General features: G+C 57.8%; 1 protein-coding gene across 1 annotated transcript in view; it reads left to right on the top strand.

Annotated features, from left to right (window-relative positions):
- LOC140425663 (plectin-like) overlaps positions 1-24,050 on the top strand; it is a 620,159-nt gene that overhangs the window by 228,819 nt on the left and 367,290 nt on the right. Inside the window, 1 exon segment of the mRNA XM_072510158.1 lies at positions 8,442-8,608. Within this exon segment, the coding sequence (XP_072366259.1) occupies positions 8,442-8,608 (167 nt within the window).

Below are 24,050 nucleotides of genomic sequence, written 5' to 3'. Positions count from 1 at the left end.
GATGGTGCAGGAGCGATGGTGCAGGAGCGATGGTGCAGGATAGATGGTGCAGGAGCGATGGAGCAGGAGCGATGGTGCAGGAGCGATAATGCAGGGGAGATGGTGCAGGAGCGATGGTGCAGGAGCGATGGTGCAGGAGCGATGGTGCAGGAGAAATGGTGCAGGAGAGGTGGTGCAGGAGAGGTGGTGCAGGAGCGATGGTGCAGGAGCGATGGTGCAGGGGAGATGGTGCAGGGGAGATGGTGCAGGGGAGATGGTGCAGGAGCGATGGTGCAGGAGCGATGGTGCAGGATAGATGGTGCAGGAGCGATGGTGCAGGAGCGATGGAGCAGGAGCGATGGTGCAGGAGCGATGGTGCAGGGGCGATGGTGCAGGGGCGATGGTGCAGGGGCGATGGTGCAGGGGCGATGGTGCAGGGGCGATGGTGCAGGGGCGATGGTGCAGGGGCGATGGTGCAGGGGCGATGGTGCAGGGGCGATGGTGCAGGGGCGATGGTGCAGGGGCGATGGTGCAGGGGCGATGGTGCAGGGGAGATGGTGCAGGGGAGATGGTGCAGGGGAGATGGTGCAGGGGAGATGGTGCAGGGGAGATGGTGCAGGGGAGATGGTGCAGGGGAGATGGTGCAGGAGAGATGGTGCAGGGGAGATGGTGCAGGGGAGATGGTGCAGCGGAGATGGTGCAGGGGAGATGGTGCAGGGGAGATGGTGCAGCGGAGATGGTGCAGGGGAGATGGTGCAGGGGAGTTGGTGCAGGGGAGATGGTGCAGGGGAGATGGTGCAGGGGAGATGGTGCAGCGGAGATGGTGCAGGGGAGATGGTGCAGGGGAGATGGTGCAGGGGAGATGGTGCAGGGGAGATGGTGCAGGGGAGATGGTGCAGGGGAGATGGTGCAGGGGAAATGGTGCAGGGGAGATGGTGCAGGGGAGATGGTGCAGGGGAGATGGTGCAGGGGAGATGGTGCAGGGGAGATGGTGCAGGGGAGATGGTGCAGGGGAGATGGTGCAGGGGAGATGGTGCAGGGGAGATGGTGCAGGGGAGATGGTGCAGGGGAGATGGTGCAGGAGAGATGGTGCAGGAGAGATGGTGCAGGAGAGATGGTGCAGGGGAGATGGTGCAGGAGCGATGGTGCAGGAGCGATGGTGCAGGAGCGATGGTGCAGGAGCGATACTGCAGGGGAGATGGTGCAGGAGCGATGGTGCAGGAGCGATGGTGCAGGAGCGATGGTGCAGGAGCGATGGTGCAGGAGAGATGGTGCAGGAGAGATGGTGCAGGAGAGGTGGTGCAGGAGAGGTGGTGCAGGAGCGATGGTGCAGGAGCGATGGTACAGGGGAGATGGTGCAGGGGAGATGGTGCAGGGGTGATGGTGCAGGAGCGATGGTGCAGGAACGATGGTGCAGGAGAGATGGTGCAGGGGAGATGGTGCAGGAGCGATGGTGCAGGAGCGATGGTGCAGGAGAGATGGTGCAGGAGCGATGGTGCAGGAGCGATGGTGCAGGAGCGATGGTGCAGGAGCGATGGTGCAGGAGCGATGGTGCAGGGGCGATGGTGCAGGGGCGATGGTGCCGGGGCGATGGTGCAGGGGCGATGGTGCAGGGGCGATGGTGCAGGGGCGATGGTGCAGGGGCGATGGTGCAGGGGCGATGGTGCAGGGGAGATGGTGCAGGGGAGATGGTGCAGGAGCGATGGTGCAGGAGCGATGGTGCAGGAGCGATGGTGCAGGAGCGATGGTGCAGGAGAGATGGTGCAGGAGAGATGGTGCAGGAGCGATGGTGCAGGAGCGATGGTGCAGGAGAGATGGTGCAGGAGAGATGGTGCAGGAGAGATGGTGCAGGAGAGATGGTGCAGGAGAGATGGTGCAGGAGCGATGGTGCAGGAGCGATGGTGCAGGAGCGATGGTGCAGGAGCGATGGTGCAGGAGAGAGTACTTCGCACACCTGGGGCTTGGGGACTCACTCAGAGAGATTGGGATTGCATCAATACAGAGCAATGCACATATCCCCCCCCAATACCCCCCACCCCAATTACCATCCCCAATTTCCGTCCCCCCCCAATTGCCGTCCCCCAATTACCCCCCACCCCAATTACCCCCCACCCCAATTACCCCCCACCCAATCACCACCCCCCAATTACCACCCCCAATTACCGCCCCCCCAATTACTGCCCCCCCAATTACCGTCCCCCAAAATTACCATCCCCCAATTACCATCCCCCCCAATTACCGTCCCCCCAATTACCACCCCCCCAATTACCGCCCCCCAATTATCAACCCCCCAATTACCACCCCCCCAATTACCACCCCCCCAATTACCCCCCCCAATTACCACCCCAATTACCACCCCCCCAATTACCACCTCCCCAATTACCACCCCACCGATTACCCCCCAATTACCACCCCCCAATTACCACCCCCCAATTACCGCCCCCCCAATTACTGCCCCCCCAATTACCGTCCCCCAATTACCCCCACCCCAATTACCGTCCCCTCCAATTACCGTCCCCCAATTACCATCCCCCCCAATTACCGCCCCCCCAATTACCCCCCAATTACCCCCGCAATTACCACCCCCCCCAATTACCGCCCCCAATTATCAACCCCCCAATTACCACCCCCCCAATTACCCCCCCAATTACCACCCCCCCCAATTACCACCTCCCCAATTACCACCCCACCAATTACCCCCCAATTACCCTCCACCCCAATTACCGCGCCCCCAATTACCGCCCCCCAATTACCCCCCACCCCAATTACCCCGCACCCCAATTATCAACCCCCAATTACCAACCCCCCAATTGCCACCTCCCCAATTACCACCACCCCAATTACCCCCCAATTACCCCCCACCCCAATTACCACCCCCATTACCCACCACCCCAATTACCACCCCCAATTACCCCCCACCCCAATTACCCCCCACCCCAATTACCACCCCCCAATTACCGTCCCCCAATTACCCCTCACCCCAATTACCCCCCCAATTACCGTCCCCCAATTACCGCCCCCCCAATTACCGTCCCCCCCAATTACCCCCCCAATTACCGCCCCCCAATTACCGCCTCCCCAATTACCACCCCCTCAATTACCACCCCCCCATTACCAACCCCCCAATTACTGTCCCCCAATTACCCCCCCAATTCCGCCCCCCATTACCGCCCCCCCAATTACCGCTCCCCAATTACCGCCCCCCAATTACCGCCCCCCAATTACCGCCCCCCAATTACCCTCCACCCCAATTACCCCCCACCCCAATTACCAACCCCCCAATTGCCACCTCCCCAATTGCCACCTCCCCAATTACCACCCCCCCAATTACCACCCCCCCAATTACCCCCCCAATTACCACCACCCCAATTACCGCCCCCCAATTAGCACCACCCCAATTACCGTCCCCCCAATTACCACCCCCCAATTACCGCCCCCCAATTACTCCCCAATTACCGCCCCCCCAATTACTGCCCCCCCAATTACCCCCCACCCCAATTACCCCCCACCCCAATTACCCCCCAATTACCACCACCCCCAATTACCACCACCCCCAATTACCGTGTCCCCAATTACCGCCACCCCAATTACCCCCCCCAATTACTGCCCCCCAATACCACCACCCCAATTACCAGCCCCACAATTACCACCCCCCTATTACCACCTCCCCCAATCACCACCACCCCAATTACCACCACCCCCAATTACCACCACCCCAATTACCACCAACCCAATTACCACCACCCCCAATTCCTACCCCCCCATTACCATCGCTGAATCCCCCACTACAGGCTGGTGCAAAAGATTAGATCACATGGGGTCAGGGGTGAACCAGCTGGATGGGGTCAGGGGTGAACCAGCTGGATGGGTTCAGGGGTGAACCAGCTGGATGGGGTCAGGGGTGAACGAGCTGGATGGGGTCAGGGGTGAACGAGCTGGATGGGGTCAGGGGTGAACGAGCTGGATGGGGTCAGGGGTGAACGAGCTGGATGGGGTCAGGGGTGAACGAGCTGGATGGGGTCAGGGGTGAACGAGCTGGATGGGGTCAGGGGTGAACGAGCTGGATGGGGTCAGGGGTGAACGAGCTGGATGGGGTCAGGGGTGAACGAGCTGGATGGGGTCAGGGGTGAACGAGCTGGATGGGGTCAGGGGTGAACGAGCTGGATGGGGTCAGGGGTGAACGAGCTGGATGGGGTCAGGGGTGAACGAGCTGGATGGGGTCAGGGGTGAACGAGCTGGATGGGGTCAGGGGTGAACGAGCTGGATGGGGTCAGGGGTGAACGAGCTGGATGGGGTCAGGGGTGAACGAGCTGGATGGGGTCAGGGGTGAACGAGCTGGATGGGGTCAGGGGTGAACGAGCTGGATGGGGTCAGGGGTGAACGAGCTGGATGGGGTCAGGGGTGAACTAGCTGGATGGGGTCAGGGGTGAACTAGCTGGATGGGGTCAGGGGTGAACTAGCTGGATGGGGTCAGGGGTGAACTAGCTGGATGGGGTCAGGGGTGAACTAGCTGGATGGGGTCAGGGGTGAACTAGCTGGATGGGGTCAGGGGTGAACTAGCTGGATGGGGTCAGGGGTGAACTAGCTGGATGGGGTCAGGGGTGAACTAGCTGGATGGGGTCAGGGGTGAACTAGCTGGATGGGGTCAGGGGTGAACTAGCTGGATGGGGTCAGGGGTGAACTAGCTGGATGGGGTCAGGGGTGAACTAGTTGGATGGGGTCAGGGGTGAATTAGCTGGATGGGGTCAGGGGTGAGCTAGCTGGATGGGGCCAGGGGTGAACTAGCTGGATGGGGTCAGGGGTGAATTAGCTGGATGGGGTCAGGGGTGAATTAGCTGGATGGGGTCAGGGGTGAGCTAGCTGGATGGATCCGGAATGGTCTTGGCCGTAGAAGACAGAGGGTAACAGTGGAAGGGTGTTTTTCCGAATGGAGGTCTGGAACTAGTGGTGTTCCGCAGGGATCAGTTCTGGGACCTCAGCTCTTTGTAATATATATATAAATGACTTGGAGGAAAACGTAGTGGGTCTGATTAGCAAGTTTGCGGATGATACTAAGATTGCAGGAGTTGCGGAGAGTGATGAAGATTGTCAGAGAATACAACAGGATAGACATAGGCTGCAAAATTGGGCAGAGAAATGACAGATGGAATTTAACCGCCAAATGCGAGGTGATGCATTTTGGTCGATCCAATTCAGGTGGGAGCTATAAAATAAATGGCAGAACCATCAGGAGCAGAGAGACAGAGAGATCTGGGAGTGCAGGTCCAGGCGTGGCAGCACAGGTGGAAATGGTGGTAAAGAACCCCAAAGTGTATCATGGAGTTCACCTGACCCACAACTTTTACTAGATTGTGGTGTGGGGAGCAGACGGCCCACTCTACAGGTGTGGTACTATGTTTCGTTCTATGTTCTATTCAAAGTTTATTGGATAAACATATGGATGATAATGGCATAGTGTAGGTTAGATGGCTTTTGTTTCGGTGCAACATCGTGGGCCGAAGGGCCTGTACTGCGCTGTATTGTTCTATGTTCTATGTTCTACGTTCTATGGTGCAGCAGAAAATGGACCAGTGGTTTTTAAAACAAAACAATGTTTATTCTATGAACTCAAGTTAACCTTTCTAAAACAAACAGTGAACATCTTAGCAACCAGTAAATCAAACAACCCCCCCAAAGATTACAACACTAAATAACCTGTATGCTGTCCTTTTTACCATCCAAAAGACTTAACAAACCTTCAAACAGGAGCACATTAGATTTATATTCAATACTGAGACCTTTTTACAATTCTGAGTTCTCCAAATGATCCATAGATAGTCTTTGGGTGGCAGAGATCAACAGCAGTGCAGCTCACAGACACACCCAAGCTTTCTCAAACTGAAACTCAAAAAGCAGAAGTAGAGCTCAGCTCCACCCGCACTCTGACATCACTCCAGTAACATGAGCAGCTCCATTTCTTAAAGGTACATTTCTTAAACATCCATTTCATAAAGGGTACTCTCACATGACACATGTTTGCCTTCATAGGACGGGGTATCGACTATAATAGCTCAAAAATTATGTTCCAGTTATACAGAACGTTGGTTAGGCCACATTTGGAATACTGGGTTCAATTCTGGTCACCGCACTACCAGAAGGACGTGGAGGCTTTGGAGAGAGTACAGAAAAGGTTCACCAGGATGTTGCCCGGTATGGAGGGTATTAGCTATGAGGAGAGATTGAATAAACTGGGATTGTTCTCCCTAGAGAGACAGAGGCTGAGGGGCGACCTGATAGAAGTTTATAAAATTATGAGGGGTATAGATAGGGTGAACAGTTGGAGACTTTTCCCAGGGCGGAAATGACAATTACAAGGGGGCACAAGTTCAAGGTGAGGGGGGAAAGGTTCAGTGGAGATGTGCGGGGGAAGTTTTTTTACACAGAGGGTGGTGGTGGCCTGGAATGCACTGCCCAGTGAGGTGGGTGAGGCAGATGCATTAGCGACCTTTAAGACTTATCTGGATAGGCACATGAACAGACGGGGTACAGAAGGATACAGAACTGGCTAGGTCATAGAAGGCAGAGAGTAGCAATGGAAGGGTGCTTTTCTAATTGGAGGGCTGTGACTAGTGATGTTCCGCAGGGATCAGTGCTGGGACTTGGCTATTCGTAGTATATATAAATGACTTGGAGGAAAATGTAACTGGTCTGATTAGTAAGTTTGCAGACGTCACAAAGGTTAGTGGAATTGCGGATAGCGATGAGGACTGCCAGAGGATACAGCAGGATTTAGATTGTCTGGAGACTTGGGCGGAGAGATGGCAGATGGAGTTTAATCCGGACAAATGTGAGGTAATGCATTTTGGAAGGTCTAATGCTGGTAGGGAATATACAGTGAATGGTAGAACACTCAAGCGTATTGAAAGTCAGAGAGATCTAGGAGTACAGGTCCACAGGTCATTGAAAGGGGCAACACAGGTGGAGAAGGTAGTCAAGAAGGCATATGGCATGCTTGCCTTCATTGGCCGGGGCATTGAGGATAATAATTGGCAAGTCATGTTGCAGCTGTATAGAACCTTAGTTAGGCCACACTTGGAGTATAGTGTTCAATTCTGGTCGCCACACTACCAGAAGGATGTGGAGGCTTTAGAGAGGGTGCAGAAGAGATTTACCAGAATGTTGCCTGGTATGGAGGGCATTAGCTATGAGGAGAGGTTGAATAAACTCGGTTTGTTCTCACGGGAACGAAGGAGGTTGAGGGGTGACCTGATAGGGGTCTACAAAATTATGAGGGGCATAGACAGAGTGGATAGTCAGAGGCTTTTCCCCAGGGTAGAGGGGTCAATTACTAGGGGGCATAGGTTTAAGATGCGAGGGGCAAGTTTTAGAGTAGATGAGAGGGTTGTTAAGGAGGCGTACGGTGTATTAGCTTTTATTGGTAGAGGGATTGAGTTTCGGAGCCGTGAGGTCATGTTGCAGCTGTACAAAACTCTGGTGCGGCCGCATTTGGAGTATTGCGTGCAATTCTGGTCGCCGCATTATAGGAAGGATGTGGAAGCATTGGAAAGGGTGCAGAGGAGATTTACCAGAATGTTGCCTGGTATGAAGGGAAGATCTTATGAGGAAAGGCTGAGGGACTTGAGGCTGTTTTCATTAGAGAGAAGAAGGCTAAGAGGTGACTTAATTGAGGCATACAAGATGATCAGAGGATTGGATAGGGTGGACAATGAGAGCCTTTTTCCTCGGATGGTGATGTCTAGCACGAGGGGACATACCTTTAAATTGAGGGGTGATAGATATAAGACAGATGTCAGAGGTAGGTTCTTTACTCAGAGAGTAGTAAGGGCGTGGAATGCCCTGCCTGCAACAGTAGTGAACTCGCCAACACTAAGGGCATTCAAATGGTCATTGGATAGACATATGGACGATAAGGGAATAGTGTAGATGGGCTTTAGAGTGGTTTCACAGGTCGGCGCAACATCGAGGGTCGAAGGGCCTGTACTGCGCTGTAATGTTCTATGTTCTATGTACGAGGCAAGTTTTTTTCACACAGAGGGTAGTGGGTACCTGGAACTCACTACCGGAGGAGGTGGTGGAAGCAGGGACGATAGGGACATTTAAGGGGCATCTTGACAAATATATGAATAGGATGGGAATAGAGGGATACGGACCCAGGAAGTGTAGAAGATTGTAGTTTAGTCGGGCAGCATGGTTGGCACGGGCTTGGAGGGCCGAAGGGCCTGTTACTGTGCTGTACGTATCTTTGTTCTTTGTTCTTTGATACAGGCGGTCGGTCTAGATGGGACACGTGATTGGTGCAGGCTTGGAGGGCCGAAGGGCCTGTTCCTCTGGTGTATTGTTCTTTGTCTCGCTGAGAGCAAGCAGAGAAATGTTCTGATTTGTGACCCTCTGACTCTATGATGCAGAAACGCAGGTTTTTGTTTTGAGGTGACAATGAGAATGAATTGTTTGTTTGTTTTTAGATCTCGGATATCCAGGTCAGTGGCCAATCCGATGATATGACAGCTAAAGAGAAGCTGCTGCTGTGGTCGCAGAGAATGGTGGAAGGATATCCCGAGCTGCGATGTGACAACTTCACCAGTAGCTGGAGAGATGGCAGACTGTTCAATGCTGTCATCCACAGACACAGGTAATGGCTCAAGGGGAGGAATAGCTGTGCTCTGTACACACGCACACACACACATGCATGTGCATAGACACTGACACACACAGGCGCTGACACCTACATACACACACGCAAAGATGCTCACACCTACTGTCACTGCCCCCTGGGCTAGTGCGACCTCAATTCCTGCCCCACTTGACCCACAGGCACAGCACAATTCAAATTAACAAATCATTCTTAGAAAACACCCAAAACCTTTGGCTGCCCAATAATTTCTGTCACCAAGTTTGTAAATTTAAACACAATAAATTTTTATTAATATCAATAACTATAATTAAATTTGCAACAAATACAACTGGTTAACTAATATCTAAATCCTAACCTCCCCCCACTCTTTAACTTGCTCCCACCCTCGACACACACACAGGGGCAACAAATGTTGGCTGCTCCACATCCCATGAAAGAATAAAGAGAAAAAGCAGGACAAACACAGAAGGGGAAAGAGGGGTGAAAACATTGATGAAAATAAAAGAATAAGAGATGTTGTTTCCAATGGCTGTCTTCTCACGTACCTTCCTTCAGTCCAGGCTTTCCGCTCGAGGTTTCTGCTTTCTGTCTGTAATGTAGATTCATCCTGGTTTTCTGTAAGATCCGAAATACAGCAGCTTCTTCTCCGAGCGTCCGGGACCTCACTGTCCTTTCTCTGGCTCTCTAAAAATCATCCCACTTGGCGAGGACCCAATCACCACCTGTTGCCAGGCAGAATGTGGCCTTTGGCCAATTCATTGGCTATCAGCCAACCAATTGAAACGTGTACAATTCTGGTCACCACACTACCGGAAGGATGTGGAGGCTTTAGAGAGGGTGCAGAAGAGATTTGCCAGAATGTTGCCTGGTATGGAGGGCATTAGCTATGAGGAGCGATTGAATAAACTCGGTTTGTTCTCACTGGAACGAAGGAGGTTGAGGGGAGACCTGATAGAGGTCTACAAGATTATGAGTGGCATGGACAGAGTGGAGAGTCAGATGCTCTTTCCTCGGGTAGGAGAGTCAAGTACTCGGGGACATAGGTATAAAGTGCGTGGGGAAAAGTTTTTTACACAGAGGGTATTAAATATATGGAACGCGCTGCCTGGGGAGGGGGTGGGAGCAGGTACGATAGCGGCATTTAAGAGACATCTAGACAAATATATGAATAGGGTGGGAATGGAAGGATACGGGTTACATCCCCTCGTACTGGACTCTCCTACCCTAAGGAGTATCTGACTATCCACTCTGTCCATGCCACTCATAATCTTGTAGACCTCTGTCAGTGTGGTGACCAGAATTGTACACAATATTCCAAATGAGGCCTAACTAAGGCCCTGTACAGCTGCAACATGACTTGCCAATTTTTATACTCAATGCCCCGGCCAATGAAGGCAAGCATGCCGGATGCCTTCTTGACCACCTTCTCCACTTTCACTGCTCGGTGGACATGCCCAGATCTCTCTGCCTGTCAATACTCGCAAGTGTTCTACCATTTACTCTGTAAATCCTACCTGCATTGGACCTTCCAAAGTGCATTACCTCACACTTGTCCGGATTAAACTCCATCTGCCATTTCTCCGCCCAAGACTCCAACCAGTTTATATCCTGCTGTATCCTCTGACAATCCTCTTCACTATCCGCAACTCCACCAATTTTTGTGTCATTTGCGAACTTACTAATCAGACCAGTTACATTTTCTTCCAAATCATTTCTATACACCACGAACAACAAAGGCTCCAGAACTGATCCCTGTGGAACACTGCTCGGTACTCTGTCACCCGGGGAGTTACCCTGTCACCCGGGGAGTTACTCTGTCACCCGGGGAGTTACCCTGTCACCCGGGGAGTTACCCTGTCACCCGGGGAGTTACTCTGTCACCCGGGGAGTTACTCTGTCACCCGGGGAGTTACCCTGTCACCCGGGGAGTTACTCTGTCACCCGGGGAGTTACTCTGTCACCCGGGGAGTTACCCTGTCACCCGGGGAGTTACTCTGTCACCCGGGGAGTTACCCTGTCACCCGGGGAGTTACCCTGTCAGCCGGGGAGTTACTCTGTCACCCGGGGAGTTACCCTGTCACCCGGGGAGTTACCCTGTCACCCGGGGAGTTACCCTGTGACCCGGGGAGTTACCCTGTCACCCGGGGAGTTACCCTGTCACCCGGGGATTACCCTGTCACCCGGGGAGTTACTCTGTCACCCGGGGAGTTACCCTGTCACCCGGAGAGTTACTCTGTCACCCGGGGAGTTACCCTGTCACCCGGGGAGTTACCCTGTCACATGGGGAGTTACCCTGTCACACGGGGTGTTACCCTGTCACCCGGAGAGTTACCCTGTGACCCGGGGAGTTACCCTGTCACACGGGGAGTTACCCTGTCACCCGGAGAGTTACTCTGTCACCCGGGGAGTTACCCTGTCACCCGGGGAGTTACCCTCTCACCCGGGGAGTTACTCTGTCACCCGGGGAGTTACTCTGTCACCCGGGGAGTTACCCTGTCACCCGGGGAGTTTCCCTGTCACACGGGGAGTTAACCTGTCACACGGGGTGTTACCCTGTCACCCGGAGAGTTACCCTGTGACCCGGGGAGTTACCCTGTCACACGGGGTGTTACCCTGTCACCCGGGGAGTTACCCTGTCACCCGGGGAGTTACCCTGTCACCCGGGGAGTTACCCTGTCACCCGGGGAGTTACTCTGTCACCCGGGGAGTTACCCTGTCACCCGGGGAATTACTCTGTCACCCGGGGAGTTACCCTGTGACCCGGGGAGTTACTCTGTCACCCGGGGAGTTAGCCTGTCACACCGGGAGTTACTCTGTGACTCCTGTCACCCGGGGAGTTACCCTGTCACCCGGGGAGTTACCCGGTCACCCGGGGAGTTACCCGGTCACACGGGGAGTTACCCTGTCACACGGGGAGTTACCCTGTCACCCGGAGAGTTACCCTGTGACCCGGGGAGTTACCCTGTCACCCGGAGAGTTACCCTGTGACCCGGGGAGTTACCCTGTGACCCGGGGAGTTACCCTGTCACCCGGGGAGTTACCCTGTGACCCCTGTGACCCGGGGAGTTACCCTGTCACCCGGGGAGTTACTCTGTCACACGGGGAGTTACCCTGTCACCCGGGGAGTTAGTCTGTCACCCGGGGAGTTACTCTGTCACCCGGGGAGTTACCCTGTCACCCGGGGAGTTACTCTGTCACCCGGGGAGTTACCCTGTCACATGGGGAGTTACTCTGTCACCCGGGGAGTTACCCTGTGACCCGGGGAGTTACCCTGTCACCCGGGGAGTTACCCTGTGACCCCTGTGACCCGGGGAGTTACCCTGTCACCCGGGGAGTTACTCTGTCACAGGGGGAGTTACCCTGTCACATGGGGAGTTACTCTGTCAATCGGGGAGTTACCCTGTAACCCGGGGAGTTACCCTGTCACCCGGGGAGTTACTCTGTCACCCGGGGAGTTACTCTGTCACATGGGGAGTTACCCTGTCACCCGGGGAGTTAACCTGTCACCCGGGGAGTTACCCTGTCACATGGGGAGTTGCTCTGTCACCCGGGGAGTTACCCTGTGACCCGGGGAGTTACCCTGTCACCCGGGGAGTTACCCTGTGACCCCTGTGACCCGGGGAGTTACCCTGTCACCCGGGGAGTTACTCTGTCACCCGGGGAGTTGCCCTGTCACACGGGGAGTTACTCTGTCACCCGGGAAGTTACTCTGTCACCCGGGGAGTTACCCTGTCACCCGGGGAGTTACCCTGTCACCCGGGGAGTTACTCTGTCACACGGGGAGTTACCCTGTCACCCGGGGAGTTACCCTGTCACCCGGGGAGTTACCCTGTCACCCGGGGAGTTACCCTGTCACACGGGGAGTTAGCCAGTCACCCGGGGAATTACCCTGTCACCCGGGGAGTTACTCTGTCACACGGGGAGTTACCCTGTCACCCGGGGAGTTACTCTGTCACCCGGGGAGTTACTCTGTCACATGGGGAGTTACCCTGTCACCCGGGGAGTTACCCTGTCACACGGGGAGTTACCCTGTCACCCGGGGAGTTACTCTGTCACCCGGGGAGTTACCCTGTCACCCGGAGAGTTGCCCTGTCACACGGGGAGTTACTCTGTCACCCGGGGAGTTACCCTGTCACCCGGGGAGTTACCCTGTCACCCGGGGAGTTACTCTGTCACCCGGGGAGTTACCCTGTCACACGGGGAGTTACCCTGTCACCCGGGGAGTTACCCTGTCACCCGGGGAGTTAGCCTGTCACCCGGGGAATTACCCTGTCACCCGGGGAGTTACTCTGTCACACGGGGAGTTACTCTGTCACACGGGGAGTTACCCTGTCACCCGGGGAGTTACCCTGTCACACGGGGAGTTATTCTGTCACCCGGAGAGTTACCCTGTGACCCCTGTGACCCGGGGAGTTACCCTGTCACCCGGGGAGTTTCCCTGTCACCCGGGGAGTTACTCTGTCACCCGGGGAGTTACTCTGTCACCCGGGGAGTTACCCTGTCACACGGGGAGTTACTCTGTCACCCAGGGAGTTACTCTGTCACCCGGGGAGTTACCCTGTCACACGGGGAGTTACTCTGTCACCCGTGGAGTTACCCTGTCACCCGGGGAGTTACTCTGTGACCCGGGGAGTTACTCTGTGACCCGGGGAGTTACTCTGTCATCCGGGGAGTTACCCAGTCACCCGGGGAGTTACCCTGTCACCCGGGGAGTTACCCTGTCACCCGGGGAGTTACTCTGTCACCCGGGGAGTTACTCTGTCACCCGGGGAGTTACCCTGTCACCCGGAGAGTTACCCTGTCACCCGGAGAGTTACCCTGTCACCCGGGGAGTTACCCTGTGACCCCTGTGACCCGGGGAGTTACTCTGTCACCCGGGGAGTTACCCTGTCACACGGGGAGTTACCTTGTGACCCGGGGAGTTACTCTGTGACCCGGGGAGTTACTCTGTGACCCGGGAGCTACTCTGTCACCCGGAGAGTTACTCTGTCACCTGGGGAGTTACCCTGTGACCCGGGGAGTTACCCTGTCACCCGGGGAGTTACCCTGTCACCCGGGGAGTTACCCTGTCACACGGGGAGTTACCCTGTCACACGGGGAGTTTGCCTGTCACCCGGGGAATTACCCTGTCACCCGGTGAGTTACTCTGTCACCCGGGGAGTTACTCTGTCACCCGGGGAGTTACTCTGTCACCCGGGGAGTTACTCTGTCACCCGGGGAGTTACTCTGTCACATGGGGAGTTACCCTGTCACCCGGGGAGTTACCCTGTCACACGGGGAGTTACCCTGTCACCCGGAGAGTTGCCCTGTCACACGGGGAGTTACTCTGTCACCCGGGGAGTTACCCTGTCACCCGGGGAGTTACCCTGTCACCCGGGGAGTTACTCTGTCACCCGGGGAGTTACCCTGTCACCCGGGGAGTTACCCTGTCACCCGGGGAGTTACCCTGTCACACGGGGAGTTAGCCTGTCACCCGGGGAATTACCCTGTCACCCGGGGAGTTACTCTGTCACATGGGGAGTTACCCTGTCACCCGGGGAGTTACCCTGTCACCCGGGGAGCTATTCTGTCACCCGGAGAGTTACCCTGTGACCCCTGTGACCCGGGGAGTTACCCTGTCACCCGGGGAGTTACCCTGTCACCCGGGGAGTTACCCTGTCACCCGGGGAGTTACCCTGTCACCCGGGGAGTTACTCTGTCACCCGGGGAGTTACCCAGTCACACGGGGAGTTACCCTGTCACCCGGGGAGTTACTCTGTCACCCGGGGAGTTACTCTGTCACCCGGGGAGTTACCCTGTCACCCGGGGAGTTACTCTGTCACCCGGGGAGTTACCCTGTCACCCGGGGAGTTACTCTGTCACCCGGGGAGTTACCCTGTCACTCGGGGAGTTACTCTGTCACCCGGAGAGTTACCCTGTCACCCGGGGAGTTACCCTGTCACCCGGAGAGTTACCCTGTCACCCGGAGAGTTACCCTGTCACCCGGGGAGTTACCCTGTGACCCCTGTGACCCGGGGAGTTACTCTGTCACCCGGGGAGTTACCCTGTCACACGGGGAGTTACCTTGTCACCCGGAGAGTTACTCTGTGACCCGGGGAGTTACTCTGTGACCCGGGGAGTTCCCCTGTCACACGGGGAGTTACCTTGTCACCCGGAGAGTTACTCTGTGACCCGGGGAGTTACTCTGTGACCCGGGGAGTTACTCTGTCACCCGGAGAGTTACTCTGTCACCCGGAGAGTTACCCTGTGACCCGGGGAGTTACTCTGTCACCCGGAGAGTTACCCTGTGACCCGGGGAGTTACTCTGTCACCCGGAGAGTTACCCTGTGACCCGGGGAGTTACTCTGTCACCCGGAGAGTTACCCTGTGACCCGGGGAGTTACTCTGTCACCCGGGGAGTTACTCTGTCACCCGGGGAGTTACCCTGTCACCCGGGGAGTTACCCTGTCACCCGGGGAGTTACCCTGTCACCCGGAGAGTTACCCTGTCACCCGGGGAGTTACCCTGTGACCCCTGTGACCCGGGGAGTTACTCTGTCACCCGGGGAGTTACCCTGTCACACGGGGAGTTACCTTGTCACCCGGAGAGTTACTCTGTGACCCGGGGAGTTACTCTGTGACCCGGGAGTTACTCTGTCACCCGGAGAGTTACTCTGTCACCCGGGGAGTTACCCTGTGACCCGGGGAGTTACCCTGTCACCCGGGGAGTTACCCTGTCACACGGGGAGTTACCCTGTCACACGGGGAGTTAGCCTGTCACCCGGTGAGTTACTCTGTGACCCCTGTGACCCGGGGAGTTACCCTGTCACACGGGGAGTTACCCTGTCACACGGGGAGTTTGCCTGTCACCCGGGGAATTACCCTGTCACCCGGTGAGTTACTCTGTCACCCGGGGAGTTACTCTGTCACCCGGGGAGTTACTCTGTCACCCGGGGAGTTACTCTGTCACCCGGGGAGTTACTCTGTCACATGGGGAGTTACCCTGTCACCCGGGGAGTTACCCTGTCACCCGGGGAGTTACCCTGTCACACGGGGAGTTACCCTGTCACCCGGAGAGTTGCCCTGTCACACGGGGAGTTACTCTGTCACCCGGGGAGTTACCCTGTCACCCGGGGAGTTACCCTGTCACCCGGGGAGTTACTCTGTCACCCGGGGAGTTACCCTGTCACCCGGGGAGTTACCCTGTCACCCGGGGAGTTAGCCTGTCACCCGGGGAGTTAGCCTGTCACCCGGGGAATTACCCTGTCACCCGGGGAGTTACTCTGTCACATGGGGAGTTACCCTGTCACCCGGGGAGTTACCCTGTCACCCGGGGAGTTACCCTGTCACCCGGGGAGCTATTCTGTCACCCGGAGAGTTACCCTGTGACCCCTGTGACCCGGGGAGTTACCCTGTCACCCGGGGAGTTACCCTGTCACCCGGGGAGTTACCCTGTCACCCGGGGAGTTACTCTGTCACCCGGGGAGTTACCCAGTCACACGGGGAGTTACCCTGTCACCCGGGGAGTTACTCTGTCACCCGGGGAGTTACTCTGTCACCCGGGGAGTTACCCTGTCACCCGGAGAGTTACTCTGTCACCCGGAGAGTTACCCTGTGACCCGGGGAGTTACTCTGTCACCCGGGGAGTTACTCTGTCACCCGGGGAGTTACCCTGTCACCCGGGGAGTTACCCTGTCACCCGGGGAGTTACCCTGTCACCCGGAGAGTTACCCTGTGACCCCTGTGACCCGGGGAGTTACTCTGTCACCCGGGGAGTTACCCTGTCACACGGGGAGTTACCTTGTCACCCGGAGAGTTACTCTGTGACCCGGGGAGTTACCCTGTGACCCCTGTGACCCGGGGAGTTACCCTGTCACCCGGGGAGTTACCCTGTCACACGGGGAGTTACCCTGTCACACGGGGAGTTAGCCTGTCACACGGGGAGTTAGCCTGTCACCCGGTGAGTTACTCTGTCACCCGGGGAGTTACTCTGTCACCCGGGGAGTTACTCTGTCACCCGGGGAGTTACTCTGTCACCCGGGGAGTTACCCTGTCACCCGGGGAGTTACCCTGTCACCCGGGGAGTTACCCTGTCACACGGGGAGTTACCCTGTCACCGGGGAGTTACTCTGTCACCCGGGGAGTTACCCTGTCACCCGGAGAGTTGCCCTGTCACACGGGGAGTTACTCTGTCACCCGGGGAGTTACCCTGTCACCCGGGGAGTTACCCTGTCACCCGGGGAGTTACCCTGTCACCCGGGGAGTTACTCTGTCACCCGGGGAGTTACCCTGTCACCCGGGGAGTTACCCTGTCACCTGGGGAGTTACTCTGTCACACGGGGAGTTAGCCTGTCACCCGGGGAATTACCCTGTCACCCGGGGAGTTACTCTGTCACACGGGGAGTTACCCTGTCACCCGGGGAGTTACTCTGTCACACGGGGAGTTATTCTGTCACCCGGAGAGTTACCCTGTGACCCCTGTGACCTGGGGAGTTACCCTGTCACCCGGGGAGTTACCCTGTCACCCGGGGAGTTACTCTGTCACCCGGGGAGTTACCCTGTCACCCGGGGAGTTACCCTGTCACACGGGGAGTTACCCTGTCACCCGGGGAGTTACCCTGTCACCCGGGGAGTTACTCTGTCACCCGGGGAGTTACCCTGTCACCCGGGGAGTTACTCTGTCACCCGGGGAGTTACCCTGTCACCCGGGGAGTTACTCTGTCACCCGGAGAGTTATCCTGTCACCCGGGGAGTTACCCTGTCACCCGGAGAGTTACCCCGTCACCCGGAGAGTTACCCTGTCACCCGGGGAGTTACCCTGTGACCCCTGTGACCCGGGGAGTTACTCTGTCACCCGGGGAGTTACCCTGTCACACGGGGAGTTACCTTGTCACCCGGAGAGTTACTCTGTGACCCGGGGAGTTACTCTGTGACCCGGGGAGTTACTCTGTCACCCGGAGAGTTACTCTGTCACCCGGGGAGTTACCCTGTGACCCGGGGAGTTACTCTGTCACCCGGGGAGTTACCCTGTGACCCCTGTGACCCGGGGAGTTACCCTGTCACCCGGGGAGTTACCCTGTCACCCGGGGCGTTACTCTGTCACCCGGGGAGTTACCCAGTCACACGGGGAGTTACCCTGTCACACGGGGAGTTACTCTGTCACCCGGGGAGTTACCCTGTCACACGGGGAGTTACCCTGTCACACGGGGAGTTACCCTGTCACCCGGGGAGTTACTCTGTGACCCGGGGAGTTACTCTGTGACCCGGGGAGTTACTCTGTCATCCGGGGAGTTACTCTGTCACCCGGGGAGTTACCCTGTCACCCGGGGAGTTACCCTGTCACCCGGGGAGTTACTCTGTCACCCGGGGAGTTACTCTGTCACCCGGGGAGTTACCCTGTCACCCGGGGAGTTACCCTGTCACCCGGAGAGTTACCCTGTCACCCGGGGAGTTACCCTGTGACCCCTGTGACCCGGGGAGTTACTCTGTCACCCGGGGAGTTACCCTGTCACACGGGGAGTTACCTTGTGACCCGGGGAGTTACTCTGTGACCCGGGGAGTTACTCTGTGACCCGGGGAGTTACTCTGTCACCCGGAGAGTTACTCTGTCACCCGGAGAGTTACTCTGTCACCCGGGGAGTTACCCTGTGACCCGGGGAGTTACCCTGTGACCCGGGGAGTTACCCTGTCACCCGGGGAGTTACCCTGTCACACGGGGAGTTACCCTGTCACACGGGGAGTTTGCCTGTCACCCGGGGAATTACCCTGTCACCCGGTGAGTTACTCTGTCACCCGGGGAGTTACTCTGTCACCCGGGGAGTTACTCTGTCACCCGGGGAGTTACTCTGTCACATGGGGAGTTACCCTGTCACACGGGGAGTTACCCTGTCACACGGGGAGTTACCCTGTCACCGGGGAGTTACTCTGTCACCCGGGGAGTTACCCTGTCACCCGGAGAGTTGCCCTGTCACACGGGGAGTTACTCTGTCACCCGGGGAGTTACCCTGTCACCCGGGGAGTTACCCTGTCACCCGGGGAGTTACTCTGTCACCCGGGGAGTTACCCTGTCACCCGGGGAGTTACCCTGTCACCCGGGGAGTTACCCTGTCACACGGGGAGTTAGCCTGTCACCCGGGGAATTACCCTGTCACCCGGGGAGTTACTCTGTCACACGGGGAGTTACCCTGTCACCCGGGGAGTTACCCTGTCACCCGGGGAGCTATTCTGTCACCCGGAGAGTTACCCTGTGACCCCTGTGACCCGGGGAGTTACCCTGTCACCCGGGGAGTTACCCTGTCACCCGGGGAGTTACCCTGTCACCCGGGGAGTTACCCTGTCACCCGGGGAGTTACTCTGTCACCCGGGGAGTTACTCTGTCACCCGGGGAGTTACCCAGTCACACGGGGAGTTACCCTGTCACACGGGGAGTTACTCTGTCACCCGGGGAGTTACTCTGTCACCCGGGGAGTTACCCTGTCACCCGGGGAGTTACCCTGTCACCCGGGGAGTTACTCTGTCACCCGGGGAGTTACCCTGTCACTCGGGGAGTTACTCTGTCACCCGGAGAGTTACCCTGTCACCCGGGGAGTTACCCTGTCACCCGGAGAGTTACCCTGTGACCCGGAGAGTTACCCTGTCACCCGGGGAGTTACCCTGTGACCCCTGTGACCCGGGGAGTTACTCTGTCACCCGGGGAGTTACCCTGTCACACGGGGAGTTACCTTGTCACCCGGAGAGTTACTCTGTGACCCGGGGAGTTACTCTGTGACCCGGGGAGTTACTCTGTCACCCGGAGAGTTACTCTCTCACCCGGAGAGTTACCCTGTGACCCGGGGAGTTACTCTGTCACCCGGGGAGTTACTCTGTCACCCGGGGAGTTTCCCTGTCACCCGGGGAGTTACCCTGTCACCCGGGGAGTTACCCTGTCACCCGGAGAGTTACCCTGTCACCCGGAGAGTTACCCTGTCACCCGGGGAGTTACCCTGTGACCCCTGTGACCCGGGGAGTTACTCTGTCACCCGGGGAGTTACCCTGTCACCCGGGGAGTTACCCTGTCACACGGGGAGTTACCTTGTCACCCGGAGAGTTACTCTGTGACCCGGGGAGTTACTCTGTGACCCGGGAGTTACTCTGTGACCCGGGAGTTACTCTGTCACCCGGAGAGTTACTCTGTCACCCGGGGAGTTACCCTGTGACCCGGGGAGTTACCCTGTCACCCGGGGAGTTACCCTGTCACCCGGGGAGTTACCCTGTCACACGGGGAGTTAGCCTGTCACCCGGGGAGTTACTCTGTCACCCGGGGAGTTACTCTGTCACCCGGGGAGTTACTCTGTCACCCGGGGAGTTACTCTGTCACATGGGGAGTTACCCTGTCACCCGGGGAGTTACCCTGTCACACGGGGAGTTACCCTGTCACCGGGGAGTTACTCTGTCACCCGGGAGTTACCCTGTCACCCGGAGAGTTGCCCTGTCACACGGGGAGTTACTCTGTCACCCGGGGAGTTACCCTGTCACCCGGGGAGTTACCCTGTCACCCGGGGAGTTACTCTGTCACCCGGGGAGTTACCCTGTCACCCGGGGAGTTACCCTGTCACCCGGGGAGTTACCCTGTCACACGGGGAGTTAGCCTGTCACCCGGGAATTACCCTGTCACCCGGGGAGTTACTCTGTCACACGGGGAGTTACCCTGTCACCCGGCGTGTTACCCTGTCACACGGGGAGTTATTCTGTCACCCGGAGAGTTACCCTGTGACCCCTGTGACCTGGGGAGTTACCCTGTCACCCGGGGAGTTACCCTGTCACCCTGGGAGTTACCCTGTCACCCGGGGAGTTACTCTGTCACCCGGTGAGTTACCCAGTCACCCGGGGAGTTACCCTGTCACCCGGGGAGTTACCCTGTCACCCGGGGAGTTACTCTGTCACCCGGGGAGTTACCCTGTCACCCGGGGAGTTACTCTGTCACCCGGGGAGTTACCCTGTCACCCGGGGAGTTACTCTGTCACCCGGGGAGTTACCCTGTCACCCGGGGAGTTACTCTGTCACCCGGAGAGTTATCCTGTCACCCGGGGAGTTACCCTGTCACCCGGAGAGTTACCCCGTCACCCGGAGAGTTACCCTGTCACCCGGGGAGTTACCCTGTGACCCCTGTGACCCGGGGAGTTACTCTGTCACCCGGGGAGTTACCCTGTCACACGGGGAGTTACCTTGTCACCCGGAGAGTTACTCTGTGACCCGGGGAGTTACTCTGTGACCCGGGGAGTTACTCTGTCACCCGGAGAGTTACTCTGTCACCCGGGGCGTTACCCTGTGACCCGGGGAGTTACTCTGTCACCCGGGGAGTTACCCTGTGACCCGGGGAGTTACTCTGTGACCCGGGGAGTTACTCTGTCACCCGGAGAGTTACTCTGTCACCCGGAGAGTTACCCTGTGACCCGGGGAGTTACTCTGTCACCCGGGGAGTTACCCTGTCACCCGGGGAGTTACTCTGTCACCCGGGGAGTTACCCTGTCACCCGGGGAGTTACCCTGTCACCCGGGGAGTTACCCTGTCACCCGGGGAGTTACCCTGTCACCCGGGGAGTTACTCTGTCACCCGGGGAGTTACTCTGTCACCCGATGAGTTACTCTGTCACCCGGGGAGTTACCCTGTGACCCCTGTGACCCGGGGAGTTACTCTGTCACCCGGGGAGTTCTCTGTGACCCGGGGAGTTACTCTGTCACCCGGGGAGTTACTCTGTCACCCGGGGAGTTACCCTGTAACCCCTGTGACCCGGGGAGTTACCCTGTGACCCGGGGAGTTACTCTGTCACCCGGGGAGTTACTCTGTCACCCGGGGAGTTACTCTGTCACCCGGAGAGTTACCCTGTGACCCGGGGAGTTACCCTGTGACCCGGGGAGTTACTCTGTCACCCGGAGAGTTACCCTGTCACCCCGAGAGTTACCCTGTCACCCCGAGAGTTACCCTGTCACCCGGGGAGTTACTCTGTCACCCGGGGAGTTACTCTCTCACCCGGGGAGTTACTCTCTCACCCGGGGAGTTACCCTGTCACCCGGGGAGTTACCCTGTCACCCAGGGAGTTACCCTGTCACCCGCGGAGTTACTCTGTCACCCGGGGAGTTACTCTGTTACCCGGGGAGTTACTCTGTCATCCGGGGAGTTACCCTGTCACCCGGGGAGTTACCCTGTCACCCGGGGAGTTACCCTGTGACCCCTGTGACCCGGGGAGTTACTCTGTGACCCGGGGAGTTACTCTGTGACCCGGGGAGTTACTCTGTGACCCGGGGAGTTACTCTGTGACCCGGGGAGTTACTCTGTGACCCGGGGAGTTACTCTGTGACCCGGGGAGTTACTCTGTCACCCGGGGAGTTACTCTGTCACCCGGGGAGTTACTCTGTCACCCGGGGAGTTACCCTGTCACCCGGGGAGTTACCCTGTCACCCGGGGAGTTACCCTGTCACCCGGGGAGTTACCCTGTCACCCGGGGAGTTACCCTGTCACACGGGGAGTTAGCCTGTCACCCGGGGAATTACCCTGTCACCTGGGGAGTTACTCTGTCACACGGGGAGTTACCCAGTCACCCGGGGAGTTACCCTGTCACCCGGGGAGTTACTCTGTCACCCGGGGAGTTACCCTGTCACCCGGGGAGTTACCCTGTCACCCGTGGAGTTACCCTGTCACCCGGGGAGTTGCCCTGTGACCCCTGTGACCCGGGGAGTTACTCTGTCACCCGGGGAGTTACCCTGTCACCCGGGGAGTTACCCTGTCACCCGGGGAGTTACCCTGTCACCCGGGGAGTTACCCTGTCACACGGGGAGTTACCCTGTCACACGGGGAGTTACCCTGTCACCGGGGAGTTACTCTGTCACCCGGGGAGTTACCCTGTCACACGGGGAGTTACCTTGTCACCCGGAGAGTTACTCTGTCACCCGGGGAGTTACCCTGTCACCCGGAGAGTTACCCTGTCACCCGGAGAGTTACTCTGTGACCCGGAGAGTTACTCTGTGACCCGGGGAGTTACTCTGTGACCCGGGGAGTTACTCTGTCACCCGGAGAGTTACTCTGTCACCCGGGGCGTTACCCTGTGACCCGGGGAGTTACTCTGTCACCCGGGGAGTTACCCTGTGACCCGGGGAGTTACTCTGTGACCCGGGGAGTTACTCTGTCACCCGGAGAGTTACTCTGTCACCCGGAGAGTTACCCTGTGACCCGGGGAGTTACTCTGTCACCCGGGGAGTTACTCTGTCACCCGGGGAGTTACTCTGTCACCCGGGGAGTTACCCTGTCACCCGGGGAGTTACCCTGTCACCCGGGGAGTTACCCTGTCACCCGGGGAGTTACCCTGTCACCCGGGGAGTTACCCTGTCACCCGGGGAGTTACTCTGTCACCCGATGAGTTACTCTGTCACCCGGGGAGTTACCCTGTCACCCGGGGAGTTACCCTCTGACCCCTGTGACCCGGGGAGTTACTCTGTCACCCGGGGAGTTCTCTGTGACCCGGGGAGTTACTCTGTCACCCGGGGAGTTACTCTGTCACCCGGGGAGTTACCCTGTAACCCCTGTGACCCGGGGAGTTACCCTGTGACCCGGGGAGTTACTCTGTCACCCGGGGAGTTACTCTGTCACCCGGGGAGCTACCCTGTCACCCGGGGAGTTACCCTGTGACCCGGAGAGTTACCCTGTGACCCGGGGAGTTACTCTGTCACCCGGAGAGTTACCCTGTCACCCCGAGAGTTACCCTGTCACCCGGGGAGTTACCCTGTCATCCGGGGAGTTACTCTGTCACCCGGGGAGTTACTCTCTCACCCGGGGAGTTACTCTCTCACCCGGGGAGTTACCCTGTCACCCGGGGAGTTACCCTGTCACCCAGGGAGTTACCCTGTCACCCGGGGAGTTACTCTGTCACCCGGGGAGTTACTCTGTCACCCGGGGAGTTACTCTGTCATCCGGGGAGTTACCCTGTCACCCGGGGAGTTACCCTGTCACCCGGGGAGTTACCCTGTGACCCCTGTGACCCGGGGAGTTACTCTGTGACCCGGGGAGTTACTCTGTGACCCGGGGAGTTACTCTGTGACCCGGGGAGTTACTCTGTGACCCGGGGAGTTACTCTGTCACCCGGGGAGTTACTCTGTCACCCGGGGAGTTACTCTGTCACCCGGGGAGTTACTCTGTCACCCGGGGAGTTACCCTGTCACCCGGGGAGTTACCCTGTCACCCGGGGAGTTACCCTGTCACCCGGGGAGTTACCCTGTCACCCGGGGAGTTACCCTGTCACACGGGGAGTTAGCCTGTCACCCGGGGAATTACTCTGTCACCTGGGGAGTTACTCTGTCACACGGGGAGTTACCCAGTCACCCGGGGAGTTACCCTGTCACCCGGGGAGTTACCCTGTCACCCGGGGAGTTACTCTGTCACCCGGGGAGTTACCCTGTCACCCGGGGAGTTACCCTGTCACCCGGGGAGTT

Source organism: Scyliorhinus torazame, chromosome 6 (assembly GCF_047496885.1).
Source record: "Scyliorhinus torazame isolate Kashiwa2021f chromosome 6, sScyTor2.1, whole genome shotgun sequence".
NCBI classification, from domain to species: domain Eukaryota; kingdom Metazoa; phylum Chordata; class Chondrichthyes; order Carcharhiniformes; family Scyliorhinidae; genus Scyliorhinus; species Scyliorhinus torazame.
The sequence above is the reverse complement of the archived record's forward strand: the minus strand, read 5'-3'. Positions and strand labels throughout refer to the sequence as shown.